The 24,275-nt window shown below is 38.6% G+C and overlaps 1 protein-coding gene across 1 annotated transcript; it reads right to left on the bottom strand.

Annotated features, from left to right (window-relative positions):
- Positions 1–314: 314 nt before the first annotated feature.
- Positions 315–24,127, bottom strand: dhx38 (DEAH (Asp-Glu-Ala-His) box polypeptide 38). Its single transcript, XM_036136341.1, has 27 exons — positions 23,874–24,127; positions 22,316–22,647; positions 21,739–21,926; positions 21,366–21,518; positions 21,111–21,273; positions 20,708–20,826; positions 20,554–20,624; positions 20,298–20,453; positions 19,273–19,434; positions 18,916–19,023; positions 17,677–17,798; positions 17,430–17,567; positions 17,095–17,281; positions 16,049–16,234; positions 15,795–15,935; positions 15,449–15,559; positions 14,035–14,151; positions 13,831–13,938; positions 13,604–13,716; positions 11,366–11,574; positions 9,603–9,757; positions 7,667–7,822; positions 7,311–7,445; positions 6,779–6,904; positions 6,595–6,690; positions 4,946–5,067; positions 315–1,762 (listed from the first exon to the last, which is right to left on the bottom strand). Exons 2-27 carry the CDS (start codon positions 22,642–22,644, stop codon positions 1,681–1,683), a joined length of 3,753 nt encoding a protein of 1,250 aa, XP_035992234.1. The 5' UTR covers positions 22,645–22,647; positions 23,874–24,127; the 3' UTR covers positions 315–1,680.
- Positions 24,128–24,275: the final 148 nt, after the last annotated feature.

Below are 24,275 nucleotides of genomic sequence, written 5' to 3'. Positions count from 1 at the left end.
CACTGCCTAATTAAGGTCGTGGCTGAAGAAAATAATTCAGTTGTTGGCACACTTGCACGTGCGCAGCTGAGAACTTGTAAATTAATCATCCACCGTTGTTTACTCTTGCTTATGCATCTGTAAAAATAAATCACCGAACCTGCAAGTAGGCAATTTATGGCCTAAATTTGCATCGCTTTCACTTATTAAGTTATCATTTGTGTCACCGCAAAACTAACCTAAATGTGCGTGCATAAATCAAACGCTGTGTTAAAAAAAAAAAAAAAAAAAAAAACCTAAGCAGAACATACGATATTAAATCAAATTGTCTTGGGTTCAAAAACAAAATAGGCAATGTTTAATTATTTTTTTCCCATTTACATCAAATGTTAAAAGAAGCATGTGCTTTGAAAGAACCACCACGCTGTTTACAGTTTATCTGCACCGGCTTGATATTCCAGCTAGAGATGCACCAATCAATTGGCTGGAGTTCGGAATCAGGGAGTCTTTCTTTGATCGTCTCCGACTGTCCATCGGTGGGGTCCAATACTGAAAAATATGACACCCCCCTTTTTCCTTAAATGCATCTAAAGACCTTCCATCATTTTCAGTCTGTAAGCCCATCAACAAACCGCATGCACTTTGATGCATTTTTTTGGAGACAAATAAAAATCAGAAAAACATAATACATATGAGCCAAATGAGGATATTGTTTTATTTCCTGCATCTTCTGTTGCTACTTTTATCAAAGAACCTGCACTACATTTTTTTCCCCTCTTGTATGCGTTACAGTTCCTGGGGGGGTGGGTTGAAAGGGGATGGGGTGGGGGTCAAAAATCAGAGTCAGCTGGTCAGACCTAAAAGAAAACCGGAAATTGCCATCAGCTAGGGAAAACCCGATTGGTGCATCTCTGATCTAGACTGTCTGAGAGAGCAGAGAAGGAAAAGGATCTTGCTGGAAACTAATTCTCAAAGCAGAAATTACAAAGCAAAAAGGGTTTTTTTTCTCGTTTTTTTTGGAAACTGGATTCATAAAACTGTAACAGTTAACATGATACGGTTGATAAGCAATGCTGCAGTGCTCTGCCTTATTGGAATAGGGTGTTCACTAAGGAAAAAATTAAAATTAGCTCAAACTGGCAAAGCCTGCATGGCAGCTGTGTGCATTGCAATGCAACTGTACAGTCCGTACACGCTTATGCCACAAGTACAGTTTGAACGATGCTTCAGTCTGTGGAGAAGCCCTTCAAGGTCACGAACACGGACCACCACACAAGAACTAGTAAACAGACACAAAGAAGCAACAACATTGAATTTTTTTTTGTTTTTTTTCTCAGTTGGTCTCTGACAGAATGAGAAAAAAACTAAGTTTTCATTTACCTTTCTAATGTAAAATAACTTTTTGTCAAGCAGGCAAATGTAAATATAGGATATATACACAAAAAGACAAAGAAAATAAAACCAGTGGGTCTTGTGTTCCTTTTATATGTATCATGGGCTGGTAGTGGCTGCTGAAGCTGGAGGGAGGTGTTTGGTGCGGTGTTGTTTGGGATGTAGACAAGCCTTATACAAGTTCTCACTCTAGTGGCCTGCACGAGAACTGCAGAGGAGACCGACGGGAGATGAGAAGTGAAATGTTCTTGTTGTGCTGGTGTCATCCGGGTTTGGATGGCAGTGTCCTCTAAGAAGCCAGGGTGAGTTTTACAGTCCAAAGCGGGCCGGGGTGCGTCTGGGCGTCATGGGGGCCTCCTCTTTTCTTCCGGGTGTGCAGATTTTCACCGCCCTAAATCGAGAGACACAGGAAATAGAGCATGGGACATTTTATTTACGGAAATACGGTACTATTTATCCACCTGCTTCATTCCTCAATCCCCTTTCAAGTCTCTGTGAAGAGTGCTGGGACACGGACCCTGATGCCTCTGACAGAACAATCTATCATCTTTAATTACGTGACAACGACGCTGCCCACACTTCCCTCGTCTCTCCCTCTTGCCTCCACACACGCAGCAATTACACCATCAAGCCTTCACCTCTTTTCTGCCACTGGGGGCTTTTTCAACAAAGCTATTCTTGTGATATTCTGGGACCCCCTTAATAACTTGGCAGCCGTTCTCTCCCAGCTTCACCATGAATACGTGGAATTAGCTTTACGACAACAAATTTCTCATTTTGTTTTAAAAACACTGTTTCCGAAAGTATAAGTAAGATTTAAGGCTTTTTAAGTCCATTGTTACCTAAATTAAGACATAAATTATTTTCTTTACAACTTATATTAAACTTCATAAATAAATTTATCTATTTAACTTAACTTGGTGTTTTTCTGCATGTGCTTAAAGTATTTGACGAGCTTCATAACGGTTACTGACAACTAATAAAATCTGTCTTCAAGCCAAGTTGGCCGAGTTCCACAGTCATAACAATACATGCTGGAATCAACAAATGTCGCAAACATCGACCTTAAAAAAAAAACAAAAAGAGAAAAAATTATGCAAGCAATAATGAGCCAACATTTAAATTTAAAAAATAAAAGATCTGTACTCACAATCAGATTTATAAATTAATTTACTGCTTTGCTCAGTGTCTGTTGCCTTACTTACTAAGGTGATTTTAGTAAAACAACACCTAGTTCTAGATCAGGTTAGGATGATCAATGTCCATCCAAGTGACCAAATACTAATCCTAATACTAATACCAAATATTGGTAAGGAGAATTCAGTACCACAGGTGTTCTGGCCCACCTGGTTCTGAGATTTTGCATTTGTCATACTGTGATGTCAGTACTGATACAATATATATTGTGCAGCCCTATTGGCAACTCTGTATATACACAATGTTGAGTGCTTTGATATCACAAGCAAGCATTTATAAGTCCGGCTCTTTTGAGTAGGAAGGGAGAAAAAAATCTATTTTTCAATGCATGGAGATAATGACATGGATGATTCTGACTCCATTAACAAATGTCAAAACTCCAGTGTCTTAATGTTCACTTATGACCCAATTCAGTGGAGTGCAGGAGGCTCTGAAGAGGGTCACTGCGGTGGCCAGACCTTTATGCTAAATATAAGAAGAGACGGGCAAAGAGAAAATCACTTGAACAATGTCCATGACGTATGCAGGCAGTGTAAAATTGAAAGAAAACATTGTAGAAACACAAGCAACAAGATTTTACAACTTTTAACCCAGGGGTAGAATAAAAACAACACCTTAAACTGGCGGTGAATCAAGCTAATGGTGCTAAAGAGTCACTCTTACTCAGAAAAGGCAAAGCTAATTACAAAGTTTATTCCAACTATTATTGTGAAATCTGCAACCGCGAGAGTTGTTAAGAACCAGGGACTTTGTGTTATGGAGCGATCTATAGATGTAACAAGCCCACCGTGAAGATACTGAATCACCCATCTACACGCGCTTTCGGGTTCACAACCAGGAAAAATTGCTGCAGGGAAAATTATGCAGGGAAAAACATTCCCAGTGAATCTTTTATCACTGTAACGTTACATTTTCTGATGCGCAGCAGCTGGCATGCCGAGGCCAAACAGAAGTAGCGTTAGAAGTCATGTGTCTAGCAGAGAAACACCAGACTGCTGAGGTGGATTTAGTTTTAGTTAGATATGAAGTAAAACATCTGCATATATAGAGGGGCGGGGGGTCAATTTTGCATTATCAGTCAATTTATAATCACATTTTAGCCTTCTGAATCCTAATCCAATCGAGTCTCCACATGCCAAAAGATTCCCACCCCTAGTCACTCCTGTTTACCCTGATCTATTTGGAAATTTAAATCGGAAGGAAAAGAAAATTAACAGCAGCAAATGTTGAAATTAGCAAGCAAACTTTAAAAGCCAAGATTGTTGCCTAACATGTAAAGAACTTGTTTGTCCATGAATACAGTGTACAGTAGAGTACATCAAAGTACACCCACAAATCCAAACCTTTACGACTCCTGGTCCGACAGCACCAGGCTGATGTAAACCAAATATAAAACATATTTTGAGAAGGTGACAAGAACAGTTAACAGCTTAAAAAGGTAGATGGGTTCTTCAGATCCAAAAAAAGTCTTATTGCTTGCATCATTGTAGGTTAAATAAAGAGATTTTTGGTGTACTATTATTGTATAGAAAAACTAAAATCTAAATAATAGGTTTATTTCTGCAAGCACTAGTAGTATAATTCATTATTAGTGGAAGCAAATTTAGAAGAATTGTCCTTTAAATTTAGCATGAAACTACAGTGGTGCCAGTTTCCCCTCTTATCACACAAAATGTTTCGATAGACACACAAAACTGGTCAGTGGGCTTTTAACTAAGGGACAGCAGGAAGAACGATGATGAGCAGCTGCCAGATCAAGGCAAACCAGATCAAATATCCTCATCCTGGGAGCATTGAGTTCAGACAGAAGGCACTAGCGGAACCTGCAGGTGGACAAAGGAACCAACGCACACCCAGGAGAGCTTTTAACTTTATTACCAACTTCCTCCGCTTAAATCTCATTTTTAATCCTAAAATACAGCGTGATTATTTTCCACGTAGCTGTCACACTAAACTCTGAGCAGATAAACCAGCTGATTAATTAACAGTAAAAGTTCTTTTTAAATCAGCCTTTATAGCCCCATTTCTCTGCGTGAAGCCCGCAGATGGGTGTGAAATTAATTTTTTTTGGCTTAATTTGAAAACGAACGTTCCCCTCCTTCTCTCTGTTCTGCTGTGGCACAATTTAAATTGCTGCAGTAATGGGGGTCAGCCTGGAGTCAATATTATTTCTTTTTGTCTCGTCTGGAGGGACCAGAGGTGAGACAAGCTCATCATGAAGAGTGAGAAAGGTGGAGTCGAGAGAGTGGGAGAGGAGCAAGGCGACGGCGGGGTGGAGACGTGGGTAGGCAGAGAGGTAGGTAAATTAACCCTTTCCATTCTTGACGGTGCATGGCAAATGAGAGCGAACACAATGTGGTGAAGATGCATCACTTGCCTCACGCTGCTGGCATTGCTCTTCTTCTCCTGCTCCTCCCGCCGCGCTCTCAGCTGCTCCTGAGCCAGCATCATCTCCTGCTCCATGTTGGTCAGCTCCTCCTTGGCCCGCCGACGGTTCTCCTGCAGAAGCGACACGGACCGACGGAGCAGAAAGTATTAACGTATCAGCCATGATGTGAAGAACTGTGAAACCCGCATCCTGGCACTTGTATGAATGCCACTTTGCCAACATCCTCCCACCTAAACATTTGACAAAGCAATGCTTTACTGCAACAGATCCTCTACGTGATGAACGTTCACCCTACAAATATAGTTTAGTTGTTTTAAGGACCTCCAGATTCTCGTGGTTCCCTTTTTTTTTTAAACCATCTGTGCAAAGCAAGCCTGACCAACAAGATCCTAGAGATTCAAAATGATCTACTGCTAACCCTGCATACCATGTTATTTAATCAGGGCACGCATAAACGCCAGACTGGGAGAAACTAAAGCAGAAAATAAAAAATGCATCATTTACATTCTAATAAAATTGTACTTCTGCTGTTTTGGCCACGCAAAAAAAAAAAAAAAAAATACACATTTGTTTCATTGCAATAGTTTGTTAATGACCAACAAAAACATCTTAATACAATACATAGTTATATCGTCTAAAGATTAGAAACACTAATCTATATTATTGGCACACAGCACATATACTGTAAATGTAATGTGCATAATTAGCTATTATTATAGATGCACCAGAACCAATCAAGGGAAAATTGGCCAATTTCAACCAATGCCCAATTAACTGGAACAACTGATAATAACTGATATTTAATGCATTTCAAGCAGTTCTTTGAGATGACAATGTTGCACACACCAGGTGTATATCACAAAGTGATTGATATATTGATATACTGTGCAGCCCTATTGCAAAGTATTTTAGAAGTGAAAGACACACAAAACCTTAATGCAAAAGCTTATACGTCCTTTTCCAAATACACTGTTCGGAAAGGCCACTTCCACAAGATTTTGATTGCAGGATTTAATTTTAATTCCTTTTAAAAAGAAACAGCACAGGATAGAAAATTGGATTTGAGATCGACGTTCTACACTTTTTTACATCTCACCCTACCATATCTGTATAGACTTACTTTTTTTGGTAGGAATCTTTTCATATTAAAACATATAATTTTATTTTTAAGGGCACTAAAACAGATTACTCAATCCTAATGTTATTAAGACAGTTTTAAACTTTTGGCTGAATTGATCACAACAACTGAACCAATACAAATGATATCAACAAAGGACCTGTCAAAATTTCCCTATACGTAAATGATATTACATGTGCAGCCCAAAACAATATTTTCCACCATCATTTAAACACCTTGACTAATGGCAAAAATGCCTACAAAAATTCTACTTTTAGAAAATAAAAATAAAATGTTTGCATGTGAAAATTCATAAGCTGTTTTAATACTTTTCCTTACAGATGCAAAAATTAATCAAGAAACCACTTTCCCAAAGGAGATAAAGGTTTTTTTTTTTTTTTGTTTTGTTTTTTCCTGTCAGCGATAACATGTGTAACTTAGGGCGCTGCTGAGTCTATAATTTGCATTGGGAATTAACCAAATTAGGAAATAAATAAGCATCAACCTTTTCCAAACATACCTGTCTGCTTTTCCCGGCTTGTTTGACGCTGTAAAACATGGGCCCCAGCTCCGCGAGCCACTCTCCGTCCACAGCAGTGACACACTGCATGTACTCCTGCAACACAAAGCGGGCATCTCAACATCGGGAACATCTTTTTTTGTTTTGCGTTATTGTCGTTCTGTTGGCTTTCCCACATATTTACCTTCGTGGTCATAACGAGCTCGTGGTAGATGATGTAGTCGGGCGTGTAGCCCATACCAAACAGGGAGCTGGTGGGATGGAGGTGACATGGCATGCCTGTCCTCACGTTCACATATTCACCGATGCCCTGTGACCAAATGCATGCATAAATAACAAATAAACCGCAATACAGGAGTCTGTGCCGAAGCTTAAATGTGCCTGCCTCTGCGGCTGCACTGTAAGGTCAAAGCAGAGCAGGTCAGGTGGGCTAATTTGCTTCTCAACTTGGCTTAGACAGCAGGGGGAAAAAATTATCTAAAGTATATCCAACTTTAATATGATAGCTTGGTTTGGCTGGCTACTCATAAGTCAAACTGAAAACCATTATTATATAGTCATGACTTTAAATTCCCTTTCAGATTTTAGCGTTGTATTAATGTGAGGCCGGGGGGGATATTTCACCACTCTGTAATTATGCTGCTATAAATCTGCCACAACTGGTCGCCACTGGGCCCAACATATTAACTGAGGGAAAGCCAGAGTGCAGAGAGTACCTTGAGCTTGGCTGCCTGGTGGAAGTAAGCAGCGCAGATGCACTTTCTGATGATGTCCCAGTCTGAGCCACAGGACATAAGGTTCATCTTCTGCTGAACCATGATATCCTTCAACTGGGAGCGCACCTCGCGCACCTGAGCAAATAACACAAATAAAAACACATAGGGCGAGGAAGTAAAACTGATTCAGATGCCTGCTGACTGCTTCAGGAAAAATAAAAAAATAAAATACACAAACTGGTGCAGATAAAGTCACATGAAATGTGCTGGAAATTGAATATTGAAATTAAACGGTACAGTTGATGCAAAATACTGTTGCCCTATGGGATTTCAACACGTTTCAATAAAAGTCTGACCTTGCGCATGGCTTTGGTGTGGATGAAGTGATCATTGCACCAAATGCTGGAATAATTGTTGTTCTTCCACTGCGTGTAGACGTTCAGGTATGTGAGGTGGTCGCTCTCAGGGACTGAAAACTTCTCCCTCACCTGGTCGCTTTCCTCCTCACGACCCTGTAGAGAGACAAACAATTTTAGTCCTATAATCGGGACTGGACCACATCTCACATATACCGTCAGGGCCATAAGTATTTGGACAGAGAAAACTTTTGTCTAACTTTGATTATGTAGGTTTCCACAATTTAGATGAAGCAACTCAGATGTGGTTGAAGTGCAGACTTCCAGCTTTCATTCAGCGGTTAAACCATGGAAATGTTCTTCCATGGACCTCCAGGTCGTTTTGCGTAGCCGAGTTCACCGGTGCGCACTTTCTTTTTCAGGATGTACCAAACTAGTATTGTAGCAATTTCTCAGATTGGGTTTTTATTTTTATTTATTTATTTTTTTTGGTTTGTTTCTGCTGCTTAAGGATGGCTTGTTTCACCTGCATGTAGACTTCCTTTTGACTGCATGTTGTCCGTTTACTGCAAAATCTTACAAATGAAAGCACCACAACTCAAATCAACTCCAGGCCTTCTATCTGCTTAATTAAATTATATAACAAAGGAATCGCCCAAACCTGCCCATGAAATATCTTTTGATATAAGAAAACAAACAAAAAAAAAAACACGAGGGTGGCACATGCAACCCTCAAATGAAAGCTCTGAGTCTGCACATTATGTCCAATATATACATGTAACTATAAATGTAATATGTTTTAGTGAAAAGGTAAAAAAAAATAAAAATTTAACTTGTGTTAGTGTCCATATCTATATCGAGATAGAGAGAGATAGAAAGATATGGACCCGACTCTACCAGATGCTCCATTGCTCCAGGTGACCTGGAACTTTCAGCCATCATTAAGAAACTCGCTGTGTTTGTTTATTTTTATTTTTTATGCTGGTTTATTTTGCAATTTCCTGTTAGTGACCGGGCTACAATGTTTAGGCACAAGCTGAGCTATGATGAACACTTTGGCAACCCACAGTGTCGATTGTTTACTGTTTGGTTGCAAAAAAAAAAAAAAATACTTTTTACCCCCATTCACTAAATGCATCAAAAGAAAGATCTTCCATTGTTTTTAATTTATAAAACAGATAAACCAAAAGCATTTGATTTACCAAATTAAAATCAGATCAGGGTATGTATACATTAATGTGTGAAAGGAGAATCCTTTTGTTGTTCCTTAATTTCCTGTTAGACTTGTGTTACAGTCCTTGGAAAATAAATCGGTAAAATTAGAAGAAAACTGGACATATTATCAGCCATTATAAGCCTGTTATTTAGGTAGTGAAATACAAAAGCACATTTGAACGAATAAGAACAGAAACGCTCTGTTAAAACATGTCACCATTATTCAAAAAGTTCTGATAAACAGCAAATCTTGTTCATACTTTTTGGCAGCCCTACATAAAATCATGACGTCTGAATTTTATCAGAGAGCACAAAATGGATTTGAATGTCGGCAAGGAACAAAAATAGCTACACAGCTTAAGTTTAAAAGGGCTGCTTTGCTGCAATCAAAGTGAAGAACAGCCGCCTCACAGATTTAGTAAACAATGTGAGAAGATAACTTGTGCATTCATTGCTAAAACCAGGCCCCCTAAATTGTCCACACACATTCCTCCCATCAATTGGATTTTTTTTAATACAGCTCAACAATATTCTACGGTACTGCAACTGAATTATCAAATATATGACCATTAGGTCATAACAAACATCAAAACCTGATGAAAAGTGACCCCTAGTGTCCAAATTTGCATCTCTGCTCTTTTACTATTTGTTTGAGTCTCACTTTCTGTTCACACAAATGGAAAACTACCAAATACTGGCTCTATGGTGGCAAAGCACAAACCTTAGGTCTGTAGAAGATGGCTGGCACTGACAACATAGAGACAATGATGAGGATGTCTGCGCTGCACCCCATGTCACAGGACACTATAAGCATCTTTGAGAGGGCAGGGTCGAGGGGAAACTCCACCATCAGACGCCCTGTTGGGGTCAGAGCACCTGAAAATACAAAAAAAAAAACAAAAAAAAAAACAGATACGACATGACACGTGTGAAATGAAAGGTGAAAAATGCATTAAACATTAAGAGGACTAATAAGCTTCTTTTCCATCTGAAACCTGCTGACATAAAGGAAGCATCACTATCATGTGAAACTCATCTATCAGAATGACCGGAGAAAAGAAACTGCTGACAGCTTAGATTACTTCTGCCAATCAAAAAAAAAAAAAAAGAAGATCAAAAACTTTAGTTTTTGATTCAAATGATTAGGCAAAAGAATCTAAGAAGCTTATGATGAGGAAAAGCAGAGTAGCAGAGCAGCCAGTTTAGGGCAGGTAAGCCTTAATCAGAGATAATCTGCTGTTAACACACCATACAGAGAATCATCAAAAGTCCCCTCTTTTCCTCAAATCCCTAAATCCCCAGGAATCTGCCTAAGGATGAGATGGAACTTAGACCCAACCAGTCAAATAAAACACGGGGATCAGAAACTAGGCAATTACTCCACTGGCAAAACCTCACAACCAACTCCTCCAGGCCTGTCTGCATCGTCAGCGCAGCATCCTTTAAAGAAGCCGTTCTCCTGTCTCCATTTGTAATGTCATTATCACTCTGGTAACTTTAAAGGCGGGACTCAGAGGAGGAAATAAACCCAAAAAATCTGAAACATCATCTGATTATCATTAGGAGCATCTGGCCAACTCGCTGTACATTTAAAACCAACTAAATGGACTGGAGATAGGGTCTATAGGAAATTGTACTTGTTTTATTTTGCTATTTGTACATATTTTGCTTTTGCCATGAAATTTTAAACCATATGTTAGGACATTTTAAATTTGTAATTGCTGAAGTAAATTATTTTAATTTTATGTGTCTAAAGTTTCTCTTGTAAATGAGACACTGAATCCAAAGGGACTAACCTGTACAAATAAAGGTTTATTTAAAAAGCACAGAAGATATTTTAATACATGGTTAATAAAAATATTACGCAAGAATTAAAGAAGTGATAATTAGCAAATCAAGTTAAGAGTAGTTACTAATGCATACATAGGTTCCCATGTGGTCATTTAGGTTTCTGTTGTATGTCTTCATAAGTTTATCTCACAAAACTATCAACTGTATGTAAAAGATAGCTAAAGCCTAGAGGAGTCGTTTTTTCAACAAGTCAGTAGAACTTGCATGGCAAATGTTTTACACCATTCCTGACACAACTGGGATTTAAACCCCAGTCCCCCGTACCAAAGACGCAGACCGAGCTCGCTGCACTATGAAGGGGACTTTAAAAGATGGCTAAGGCCTACTACTGTAAAATATGTTGTGAACAAGATGTGCAGCATCACTGACAGCCACTAGGTGTCATCTTACAACTCATCTCAGCTCAAATAAAAGATTACATAAATAAACAATAAACAAAATATTACATAAATAAAATGGCATGAGCTAACCGAAGATGACAATTTCTATTTATATTTTTAAGGTTTTTAAAGGTTTAAATCACTTTACAAATTTTCCTCGAAAATATAGGTCTGATCAAGTGCAGAGTGCATCTTAAAAACCAAAACTGATTAATATTAGCGTGTTTTTCCAAGAGAAGCCAGCCTGACCCACCTGTGTTGTCCAGAGCTCCCAGGATCCAGAGCTGGTACATGGAGTTGAGCATGTTGTCCTCGGGTGGTGGATCCATGAAGTGGAAGAGGAGCAGGTCCTGAACACCCAGAGACTTCAGCAGCAGGACCACATTGGCCAGGTTGGTTCTCTGGATCTCTGGTATGGTGGTGGTCAGCATCTCGTTCTTATAAGCACTCTGAGTGTAAAGCCTTTGTGGAGAAGAAAGACAGTCGCAGAGAGAGAAAGAAATTACTCTAAAAACACTCAGTGTGTGTGAAATATGATGCACAAATAACCATTTTATAGTAAAACCAAATTACTAGACAACTGCCTTGTATAATATTGTGTCAACTCATGTCGAGATTATTATAACCGAGCAACGGAAATCAAAGATCAGACACAAAGTCAAATTGATAAAGCATGTAAAGCACTTTACATTGTCTCTGTACTGAAATGTGCTATAAAAATAAGTTTGCTTTGCCTTACTATTTATATTTGGATATATTCAAAGTCTTTTGTTAACTGTTGCAAATCTACCATGTAGCTTATAAAACCCTCTCTGCTCCAAACTAACAATACGCCGTTTACATTCCTGCTACTCTTTGCACAGCTTTCCATATTTATGTAGTCGTTTTTTCCCCCCCAAAAATGTAAAACGGCACACTGTCGTTTTTCCAGCATCTCATGACACTTCTTCATTCTCCAACTGCTACTTTTTCATATAGTTTTACTAAATTAATATATTTGACATTACTGTACAGTTTCTATTTGATTGTGATTTTTTTATTGTTATTATTATTACAGATTTTTAAGTGTATCTGTGTGCTTTTGCCTGACACACTGCTGCTGATACCGTGGGTTTTCTGGTGGGATTCTATGCTTTTCTATTCAGAATCTTTTTATAAAAGGTGTGAACATTTCTGGTACCGTAAAGGAGTAGGAAATTCTCTGGGTGAGTTTAGAAAACCAGTGTTGCTCGCTGTGCTGTCTCACACATACACTATGTACTTCTTGACGAGCAACCAGACAAGCTTCTTTCCAAAATATGAGATTTCATAAGTATCACAACTCATTAGGAATGCTAAATACACAAACTTGCCGTCACTTATGGCCTGACCTTTAAAGATTACAAATAAAAAGTGCAATAGGTGGCCGTGTTGTGGCTGATCTTCAAAGATTGTGTCCGCAATGAATGTGCAAAACCAATTCGGTCCGCCCCATTATAATAAGTAAATTGAGTTTGATACCGGAAGTTTGAGAGTGGCCGTAAAACAAAAACATAGTTCAAAGCAATTGAGTTGAAGGTAATAATGATAATAAAAAGTAATAACACATTGATAATAATTATATTATTTTCAGCGCATTTTAAGTGACTCAAAGTGCTACAAACAAAAGTAAAAATAAATGAAAAAAAACAAAAAACAACAAAAGTTAATCATAAAACCTGGAAACGCTGATTTTGTCATCTCCTCCCCAACCCCCATGACTGGGGTCAGTCTGGCATGGGGACCATATGGTCAGAATTACAGCGAGATTCATCTCTAAAACAGCTGGATTTATCTCCTCCAACTCCTCGGTCCAAAATATTCCACACCAAGGCAGCCCTGTGATAATTTAATACAACATAACTGTGCTTTGTACGAAGCCTGTAAAGGAATACTGAGGGAAGAAAAAAAATCCCTCTCTCTACAAGTTTTGGATGTGCACGAAACCCCTTCTTGTCTGGCCACAAGGACCGCAGGCATTTTTTGCATACAAGTTTGTGCCTGACTTTCAAACGTGTCAAATACAGACTGTCTCTGCAATTAGTTTCAGTTTGATAAATTGCTTTGTGAGTGGCAAGTATTTACAATTGCATATCCTCCTACCATAGGTTTGCACGGTTTGGTCATCAGCAATATGAGTTGCATATTCACAAAGGCACACACGCATATAAGTTTACGCGCACCATTCCGCGCATTTTATACAAATAAATTGCTTTGCGCCTTGTACGAAGAATACCTTTGCACACGGCAATTCGTTTGCAGGTGTTTTAATACACGCTACCCTTTTGCGTGTATTAAATCATTGGTTTATTTAAAAGTACTTTTGTAATACAAGATAAGAATGAAAAAACAAATGCACCTCCATTCCCATAATTACAAGGCTTTAAAAAGATATTGGGATCAAAATGGCAACAGGAAAAACCTGAACTAATGCCTACATGAGCTGCATATGTCTTCTAAGAGAATCACTCACCTGTAACACTGGCCTGGTCCTGTACGCCCTGCTCGGCCAGAACGCTGGTTTGCATTAGCCTGACTGATGGGATAAACCTGGAGAGCATCCATACCAATGCGAGGGTTGAAAACCTGTCACATTGTAAAAGGTTTCAAACAGAGGCAAGTGAGTGACTCGTGTTGAATAGCGTTCCTATTAATATTGTGCATAACATGAGCATAAGATGACATCCAGGCTAATAGTACCTTTAGTTTGCAATACCCTGCATCCACCACGAACATGATCCCATCCACGGTGAGGGACGTCTCTGCGATGTTTGTGGCGACAATGCATTTTCTAACCCCATCTGGAGCCTTACCAAAGATCAAAGAAAGGTCAATATAAAGAGGAAAAGCAGGCAGAAGTGTTGAAATGCAAAAGATTAACAAGCTGTGGTGCCTAATATAAACCTTCTGGAAGATCTTAGCCTGGAGATCGGATGGAAGCTGTGAGTAAATGGGCAGCACAGCCAGAGGAGGAGCGTTCTCCAAGTCCTCCAAACGCTCCACGATCTGATCCGATGTTACCTACAGCAATGACAAATAAAATAAAAAAATCAGATGTAAAATATTGCAGGAAAAATTACAACAAAATGTATGTGGGTGACACGGGCTGCACAATATATTGCAAATTTGTTGTTAGCGCAATATCACGGATTGCAACGTGCATATCGCAAAGAACCACCTGGAGTGGCTTAGAAGCCTAAGCTGTGGCTTCAGCCGGCACCTTTTTGGTTACTTTTGTCTGTAAATGTCAATGTTCAATTTGTATGTTTTGCACGCCTGTAACCAAATAAATCAATAAATATTAAATAAATAAATAAATAACCACTTGAAGTGCAATGAGCAGTGTTACCCCCACCATCCTACAAGGGGTGCACCCACTCCCACAGGAGTCAGCGGACAGGTACACACAGAGCTCAGTTTTTACAAGCGCTTACGCAGCGACACACTATGAACTGCACAGCAGGAAGAAGTCTTCACATCAAACTGTTTTCTATGTGACACCAAGCTGAAACACTGAGCTGCTCCGAGGGAGTCGTGCCTCACTGGCTACCTGCGGTGACACACCCACTCTGTGCCGCGCTGACAGACAGGTGCAGTGGGTGCTTGCTGTGGGAAACGTAGGAACGTAGTCTGTTCTGATGGGGCGTACATAGCAATAGATGCTTAAATGACCAAGTCACAGAATTTGTATCGCTATTGTTGGGATTCAACGGGATAAATGCGTCCTTTTTCTGTTGTGTGTTACGACAGAAAAAGGACGCATTTGTTTATTTCATGTGGTGCCTCAATTATGTCAATATACTGAGAACTTTCGTCTTATACGGTTCATGTTTGGCAAATTTGTTGTTTAATTTGACATAAAACATCTGAGAAAGTAAAGAGGTGGTAAGGTACAGAAGAAACTGCAGCGAAGTTGCTTTATTGCCAAAACATTACAAGTCAGACAGAGGCAACCTTTTCAGTAAAACCTTGCATTTGAAATGGAAATAATTATTGTTTTTTTAATAGTTGGATAGACAACTTATTATCTGGGGTCTATGTTTGCTATGGTCCCAAAGCAGAAAGACGTCACATTTAAATGTTTTCTGTATTTATCGCTAGCTATGTTGCTATTGCTACATTCACAAATATCATCGCATATTGCAACTTTTCCTAATACTGTGCAGCCCTATAAGTGACTTTATTTCACATTCTACAATAATAAACTATATTAAAGTAAAATTGTATTTAATCTAAAAAGAAATTTGTAAAAATATCTTAGATCTTAGATATAGATAATAAAATGTATCTGACACATTATAGCTGCCATGTATTCTACCTCAATATCTTCCTGTCCAGGCATAAAGATCAAAATGTCTCCCATCATCCCACTGAGGTGGATCTGGAGTGCCTGCTTCACCGCGGCCTCCACATAGTCCTCCTGTGGGGTCTACGCAATACCACAAAGAAAATCAGTTAAAACCAATAATAAAAACAACAATTGATCTAAAGAGTAACTCAAATATGCTTCTAATTCATACACTACAATAAAAGATAATATATTCACATTTTTATATGCACATTTGTATTTTTTCTTTCAAGAAAAGTACAAATGAGCAGGAACCTCTGCTGTTGATTAGAGACAGCGAAACTGCATGGTGTGAAAATGGATGCTTTTAACGTACCTTGCTGAACAATATGTCGACTGGAAAGGTTCTTCCTGGAATATGGAAAATAGGCACATTGCCAAAAAACGCTGCAAATTTGTCTGAGTCCATGGTGGCGGAGGTCACAATGAGCTTCAAGTCAGTTCGTCGGGATACAACCTGATATGAAACAGTAAACATGACAGGAGTCAGAGTTGAACATTTTCAATGACACTGCGTTTTTAAAATCTGTCCCGACATTGTTTTCAACAGATGACGTCCGGAGTACCGACCTCCCGCAGGAGCCCAAACAGCACATCTGTGTTGAGGGAGCGTTCGTGAGCCTCGTCCATTATAACGGCGCTGTAGTGGTCCAGGTCCGACTCCCGTAGGGACTCCCTGAGCAGAATGCCGTCGGTCATGTACTTTATCATCGTCTTCTCTGAAGTGCAGTCCTCAAAACGGATTGCATACCCAACCTGTAAGAAAACAATGAAAGGTAATAAAATAATAATACATTTTAAAAATGCATGGTAGCACAAGGAGTGTTTACAAAATATGATATTTTCACTGTATTTGAATAATACAAATAACATTATACTATTGCCATCTTCCCCCTCATCCAATGGTATATCGTACAACTATCTTTATTCACAATTGGGTTAGATTTTGTTTTCCCTTTTTTCCCCACTAGATGGCAGTATTGTGCAAGATACAAATCTGGGTTCTGAAAAGCTCTATTACCTCAGACTAAATATTACAATTACTTAGAGGTATAGTATTCAAATCTATTAGATAAAATATCATACAAACATGTTTGTTGTGAAACTGTATTTTTACTTATTTATTAAAACATCTATAAACAGCTGCTGCTTTCCTTCCTCATAGAATAGCTCAACATGATTGGTCACTTTGTGCACAGTGGGACTTTTGATTTATGTCACCAAGTGAATAAATCAAACATATCAGCATGAGACATTACCACTAGAAAGACACAATAAAATATCTTTGAAGAATGATGACCAAATTGTAGAAGCTAAATACTATATAATAAATAACCTGACTTATTAGAAAGCAATGGTTAATTGAGCATCCTGTGTATCTATCTAGTTATGGAAGTAATTATCTTAACTGAAGCTCCTGAAAAAACATAAACCCTACAAACTCTGATGCTATCCTGAATCCAGACCTCTTTAGCAGCTCATTGTTTGTTTCTCATCAGTAAAAAAAGACAAAACTTTCATCTCACAGCCTGACATTGACATGCTGCATTCAAGAAGCTGAAAAGATTGGTTAGAGACATATCAGGGTGATAATGCAGTCCCAGTTGCGGCCTCACCTCCTCTCCGAGGTTGGTGCCAATCTCCTCGCTGACTCTTTTGGCCACGCTCATGGCCGCCACTCTTCTGGGCTGAGTACAACCCACCATCCCATAGCGAGTGTAACCATCTTCATGCAGATACTGAGTCAGCTGGGTGGTCTTACCGCTGCCGGTTTCCCCAACAACAATGACGATGCTGTTGTCCCTGCAGGTTGCAATTCACATAATGCAACAGTTACACGAACAAAGAATATTAAGCATACAGCTCCAAAGTGACTTTGAAAACCTTTTTGTAAATACTACAGATCAAATATAATTTAAGGAGAACAATGAACATGTCCTTGTATCGATACCTTATGATGTTGAGAAGTTGTTGCCTAACGGCAAAGATGGGCAGGTACTGTCTCTGCTCCAGGATGCTCTTCTTCTTAGCAAAGTCACTGCTGGCTTCACTCTTCTCCTTCATGTGCTCAGCAAATTTCTGATCAGCCCTGTTAAACGTGCAAAGACAATTTAACATGATAATTTAAACAAATTGAAGAAAAAAGACTGATGTTTATTCCCCCGGAGTTCGAAAACCAAAAGTTAGGGTCAGTTCACCTGTAGTCTACTTTGCCATCCTCCCCGACCACTTTGCCCCCAGGTTCTTCATCCTCCGTCTTCTTGATACCCATTATATCGCCTAACTTGGTGCCTGCCAATTCCCAGTGTTTGTGCTGAGCCTGTAAAAAGATGGTTAATTCTTTAGAAGAGCGTGTATTAGTGCAGCAGCTGATCAAAAAAAAAAAAAAAAGGATTAGATTATCACAGGAACTCTGCAGTCGCCCAGATAACGGAGCATGAAACATTAAGCAGAACCTTTAACAAATATGTAAAGTGGCCCACTTTACATATTTGTTCAAATGTTTTGGCTGTGAAAATAGCATCCAGTGTTAATACTAAATATACCAAAACAAAAACAATGTTGTTTAGTGAAAGAAAACAGTTGCTACACAAAAATATTTTTTTGTTGTTGAAGTTTATTCCTTTTCTCTAACTGCATATTTGAACTCTGAGAGAAACGGCACATATTTTCTAAAGGCGTCCAGAATAACAGCTATGTAATACGGAACAGTAATGACCGCACGCAGCCACTTGAAGACTTGCTTGCTTGTTTTCAAATCAGCCCTGCTCAAAAGTCGCAACTAGGGACACACAACATATTGCAAATGTATTGTCAATATCACGGATCGCAAAGTGCATGTCGCAAAGAACAGCCTGGAGTGCATTAAGTGTTAGCTAATTATTTAAGCACCTATTTAAGCCCCTTAAACGTTTGGTGACATTTGTTGAGATGGAAATGATGAATGTTTTTGTTTTTTAGTAGCTGAATAGACTGCTCATTATTCAGTCTATTATCAAGCTCTACTGCCTAATATTATTTAATTAACACAAATAACTATGCCCCTGTGGATTTAATTGTCCAAATAAAAAAAAGGGATAAACAGCACCAGCCATGTAATTAAGTACTACCTGGTGATTATCCACCAAGCAACTGATAAATATTGAATATTATCTATTTTAGGGAGAAGTTGAGGAGTTTTGACCTATATTTTGCATGTGCTATTCAAATAGAATAGAGAAATTATTATAACACTTTAAATATATGAGTTTCATTTACCAGTACAAGAAAAAAAAGCATCTTGTTAGCCAACTCTCTAAGAATCCTTTTCTGTTTTTATTTTTTGTGTAAAATAACCTTAAATTTGGCATCTGTTTGACCTATGTGTACCGGTACAGCCTTAAAGACAACCATTTTAAAAGTAACATCTCTTTTCCTGGCTGTAGACTCAGATTTACCTTTTTGCGTTCCTTTTGCTCACGATGTTTACGGACCAGTTGGCTTCCCTTTCGAGAGATGATGGCCATGTCAGAGGTGGGGTCTTTCACAGGGACGATAGGCTCAGGCTGCAGGAGAAAAATCACACAAACACACCCAATGAAATAAAAAATAATAATTCAACAACAGCATAAAACACTGAAGGATAGCAAACAGTTTATTAATCTGAAGCATATTACACATCAGTGAATATTTTCAAAGTTCAGTACAGTGGTCAATTTTACTGTCCTCTAAATGTGACAACTTTGTTAATCTTGTTCAGGGATGCATTTTTCTCTCAGTCACCAGGACATTCAAATCCACCAAGTGTTTGTTACCTGCTTAGTGAAGACTATTCTTCCATCCAGGAACGGAGGAACTAGATTGTGAACCAGCAGGTGAACTTTAGCAGCGTTGTCTTCCTCAAAGTCTTCATCCACCTCCAGCCTTTGCACCACGCCACTGGTCAACATACGGTTGGTTTCCCACCGCTCGTTATCCTAAAGGAAGAAACGTAGCTTGTTAAATGTTCATAGAAACAGCAAGACACATTAATGAAGAAAATGTACAAATTAACTCTGGGCTCCTACAAGGTTTACATGCCAAAACGCAGCATCTTTTCCAGACTGAGAATTTCAAAATGATTAAAATTAAAACTAGTGGTTTTTATATCATGTTGCACTTAATAATAAAAAATAAAATCCTAGTTTTGTTTATTATCTTTACAACTCATGATAAATAAAACTAGAGCTGGTTTCGTATTTGGCAGTGTAGTAAAAGACTATTTTACTGCTTTGCTGGATCGAATTTTCACAGCGCAGGTGAAATCTGTTATAAGTAGAAAAGCAAAATCAGGTTGGGTTACTACATTTTTTACAGAGATCCTTAAACTCAAATCTTGTGATCTGTTATCCCTTTAACTTGGTTATAAAAATTAAAAAGATTGGGCATGGCAGTGCCTTGTTTGGCATTTAAAGCAGACCAAGTTTAAGAACTACAAATGTTAAGCGTGTCTAGGGCCCACAGAAAAAAAATTTAAACGCACTTTTAACTTCTGAATAACCATGCATGTATTTCTGTCAATTAGTCAAAAAGAATATAGATTTTTTTGTGTGGTAAATTGGAAACAAAGGAAGGCATATTCAAATAAATCAAGTTTAAAAAAAGCCTCTTTCCAATCTAACATTTTTATCCTCAATTTTCTTTCTATGTCTATCCAGACTAGACTTGTAAAATGCTCAAATTAAATTAATTTCCATACTGTTTCGAGACTACATAGGGCCCCTGGTAGTTACATCAAGTCATTCTACGTCTGTGAAAACAGACGGTTTTGACAATGTTTATGTGAAAAGTGTGGTTGTACCTCGTTGATCTGTCGCTTCTGTGCAGATATTCTTTTCTGAGTCTGCTTCTGAAGGATCTGCTCTCTCTTCTTCACATATTCATCAGAGGTGGAAGTGAAAGGGTTGTGGAACTCATCATAGCCTTCATCCATCATGTACCAGTCTCTGTCAGCTTGCTTTAATTTAAAAGGCAAAATAAGGGATTAAACTATATCCTTTGCAAACAATGAATATGTTCTGCAACGTATAAACTAGGAATAACAATATAAATCTCACCTTTTGGTCCTCCTCCCACTGTTCTTTCTCCTCTTCATCATCAAACACCATTCCCCCTTCATCTCTTCTGCCTGAAACACAAACAGAATTGTAAATATACTGTAACGATACATTGTGTGGAAATACAAAACAACTTGAATTTTGAGAACAATACCTTTTCCTTGTGACAAACGAGGCGTGGAGCCTAAATGCTTTCTATCGTTGGCCCACTCGTTGTACTTGTAGGACGGAGTGGGCAGGGGTGTGTCGTCAGTGTAACGGCCTCTGACTGATCTGAGAGGTCAGAGAAGAGAAATGTAACAAAGTTTCTCAGCAGTTGCACAGTTAATATCTATTCTATATGAAAGGGGCAGAAGTACTATATTCATTTTGGAAACTAACAACAATTATGAATCGGAAGGAGGAAAAAAATTTGTTATTATTGAGGAACAAAAGTTTTTTCCCCCCTGAAATCTTGAAATGACAACACGACTAAGAATTGTGGCCTATTGAAACAACTGGCTATTGTGAAATAGCATTAAAATAACAGTATATGCTAAGGGTCAGGCAACATTTACCTGTCCCTCCTCTCACTCTCTCGCCCAACGCGATGGCTTCTTTCAGAACGATCTGACTCTCTGTGAGAGGGGGCAGGAGATGGAGACTCCCACTGGGAATGCCTTGAACTGGCATAACCACTATCGTCTTCTTCCCAGTTAGATCGGGAAGGTGTAAAGCCATCTAAGTAAAGACAAAATAAGTTGAGTCAAACAATTAAAGAGGGACATTTTAAAGAATAATTCCACATGGAGGGAAAAAAAAGAAAAACTGACCTCGAGGACGATGTTGTGGTGTTGCAGGTTCATCTCTCTTGCTCCCTCTACTGATGCGTTCAGACCAGCCATCTTGCTGTGAGCGCTCAGTCCGCTCACTGCGATCCAACCGGCTGCTGCTGCTGCCCCTACTGTGCCTGCCGTCTCGATCATCTGACAGAGGAACGTGAAAGTCAGTTTACAAGCTGAAACCTCTGCATTAAGTTGATCAAGCAACACAACCAAGAAGCAAATAGCACACAATACTCATATTAAACAGACTTTAACTAGCAGATGTTTGGACTTTTTTCTGATGTTCCAACTTTCTTCCTATGTTCCATACTATAATCAAAAGGCTGTTCTCATTAACAACATAGGAAATCATAGGAATCACCTCTCTCACTCCGTTGCTCCCTTCCTTTATCTCTGCTCCGGTCTCGCTCTCTGTTCTTGTCCTCCTTGGAGGAGGCATAGACTCCATGTTCACGCCTGTCTTTCTCCCGCTGCTCATGTCGCTTTCTAAATTCTTCGCTAACACCTCCTGGGTTGGAGGGAGTCTCAGAGCCGGTGACACGATACTTTCTGGAGGCAAGAATGAAATTAATATGTAAAAAAAACAACAACAAAAAAAAAAACAAGGAGGTGCTTTTGTAAATACTTTTAAGTTGTAGATCATCTACTTTTTTGCATTTTCCGATTTAGGCTTACATAAAAAGTAAGATCTAGTTGATACTGGAAAAACATCCCATTTAATTTTTAGTAGCAGTTACATTTGCCACATTTGCAAAACTTAAAATGTTTACTATATTTGTATTGTATATTGTATTAAATAAAATAGGTATTACTCAAAATGTTTTGCTAGAAGGCAGGTCAACTTTTTTATGGAGCACTTTAATAGCAGCCGGAACCGACCAAAGTGCTGAACAAAAGAAAAATAAAAGCAAATATATAAAAACATTAAAATAACCCACCTCTCCTTTTTAGTGCTTGTAGTCTTATCATCGTCCTCCTCATCAGACCCAGAGTCACTCTTATTTTCCTCCCAGTCTTTGTAGGATGAAACCTTTGACTTCTTTCTGTTTCTTTCATCACCATTAGACTCCTCCTGCTCCTTCATCTCACGCTCCTTCCTTTTCTGTGCAGCCAGCAGGTCTAAGCCCAGCAGAGAGGTGCGTGGTGTAGGAGCCCGAAAAACATGAGGCTCTGAAGCAGCACTCTTCTTCTTTACTATCAGACCTCCCACTTGAGCACCTGGCTCAGCCCCTTCCAGCCTATGCATGGACACATCATCGTCATCCATAATCTAAGGGAAAAGATTAACATGTTGATCAGGTTGAAATACGCGGTTATGTTGAATGTTTGCTCATAGAAACAAAAGAAGACATACTTTATTGTTGCACATGTATTTTGAAGCACAAATGTTGTTAATATCCACAAATTATAGGCATTAGCCAGTATGAGATCATCATGTTATAATTAAACGGAGTAATAATACTGTAATTTCTAGAAACCCAGGAGCTATAGCTGTGATTCAGTAAGAGTTCGAAGGTCGCTTTTAAATGGAGATCTGAGACACTGAAATACAGACAAAAAAATATGCACACGTACACACAAACACTCCTGTCCTTGTTTAATGTACATAGTGAGCACAGTGTGTTGTCTTCTGTAGCCTTCCATTCATCTCCAAGCCTTTCTGTGGCCTAACCTATTCGGGTTTATAACTAACCCTAACCTAAGCCTAGTTGACACCATAGTGCTAAACCTAACCCCTAGCCCAGAATACAAGTAAGGACTGATAAAAGCTGCTCACTTTACATCAAAGTCCTCACTTTACTAGTAAAATCAGTAAAACGTGTTCTCGCCCAGCTATAAGCAAGAAGACAGAAACCCACCAAATCCATAAGACTGACATAGATATTGCCAGCCACTAATTTGTTTTAGGTGGTTAATGATAATAATATTATAGTGGATCAGCATGAAGAACAAGTAAACTTAGTTCAGTTATCTCTGTTTTGGAATGTATTGAAGGTTTCAAATGAATTGTCAACAGCTGTGTTATGCTTGTCTGTGGCCATAACAAAACCATTTCAGTATTTTAAAGTGAGTGTCAAAATTCAACATATTCAACTTGAACCCTAACATCAGTCTTTCGTTTTTAAACTTCTAATATAAACAGGAATTAGATTTAAGAAGTTGGCTAACCTTCTGGTTTCTCATAAATCTACCACTTATCAGCTTGCTGAACTCAAATAATTTAAACTAAGCTCAAGAAAGGTCTTACTCCAACCTGTTTGACTATCTTACTACATTATATCTATTCATGCGAACCTTAGCATTTAAATAAAACATGCCTAACTCAATTCAGCTGTTTGTATGACTAATAATAAATAAGCCAAAGCGATATTGAATGAAGTAATGTACATTCTCGGTGTGATACCAGTTGTATACGATTAGCCACATCGATGTGTATTTAGATAAAAACATTATCTATAGCCCGGATTAAATCACTAATAAGTCGATTTAACTTACCTCAGTCTGAGCAGCTAATGTTAGCTTGTCGCAATAAAAGCGGCAAAATACAAATAGCTACGTGTTCCCTTGAGAGTAAAAATCCAAGACCTCCTAAATAAAAGCCATTATTTCATAGTACTCTAATGACTAGAACATACTGTGGAACTACAGAGCTTATAGCTTTCAGGAAAATAACTAAATCGTTTTCGTAAACCTAACGACTGCGTTTATACACAGGGTAGCAGCCATATTTCTCACTTTTCTTCTGCTTCTGTTGTAAGACGAGAAGATGCGATACTGCCACCTACAGGTCATTCGAACAATTACGCCACAAATACTGAAGAAAATTTGTAAAACTTTCTGTTAAGCCTCGCAAATAACCTTTAATAGTTACTTTTATTTAACACTACAGGTTGCGCG

Source organism: Fundulus heteroclitus, chromosome 4, assembly GCF_011125445.2.
Source record: "Fundulus heteroclitus isolate FHET01 chromosome 4, MU-UCD_Fhet_4.1, whole genome shotgun sequence".
NCBI lineage: Eukaryota > Metazoa > Chordata > Actinopteri > Cyprinodontiformes > Fundulidae > Fundulus > Fundulus heteroclitus.
The sequence above is the reverse complement of the archived record's forward strand: the minus strand, read 5'-3'. Positions and strand labels throughout refer to the sequence as shown.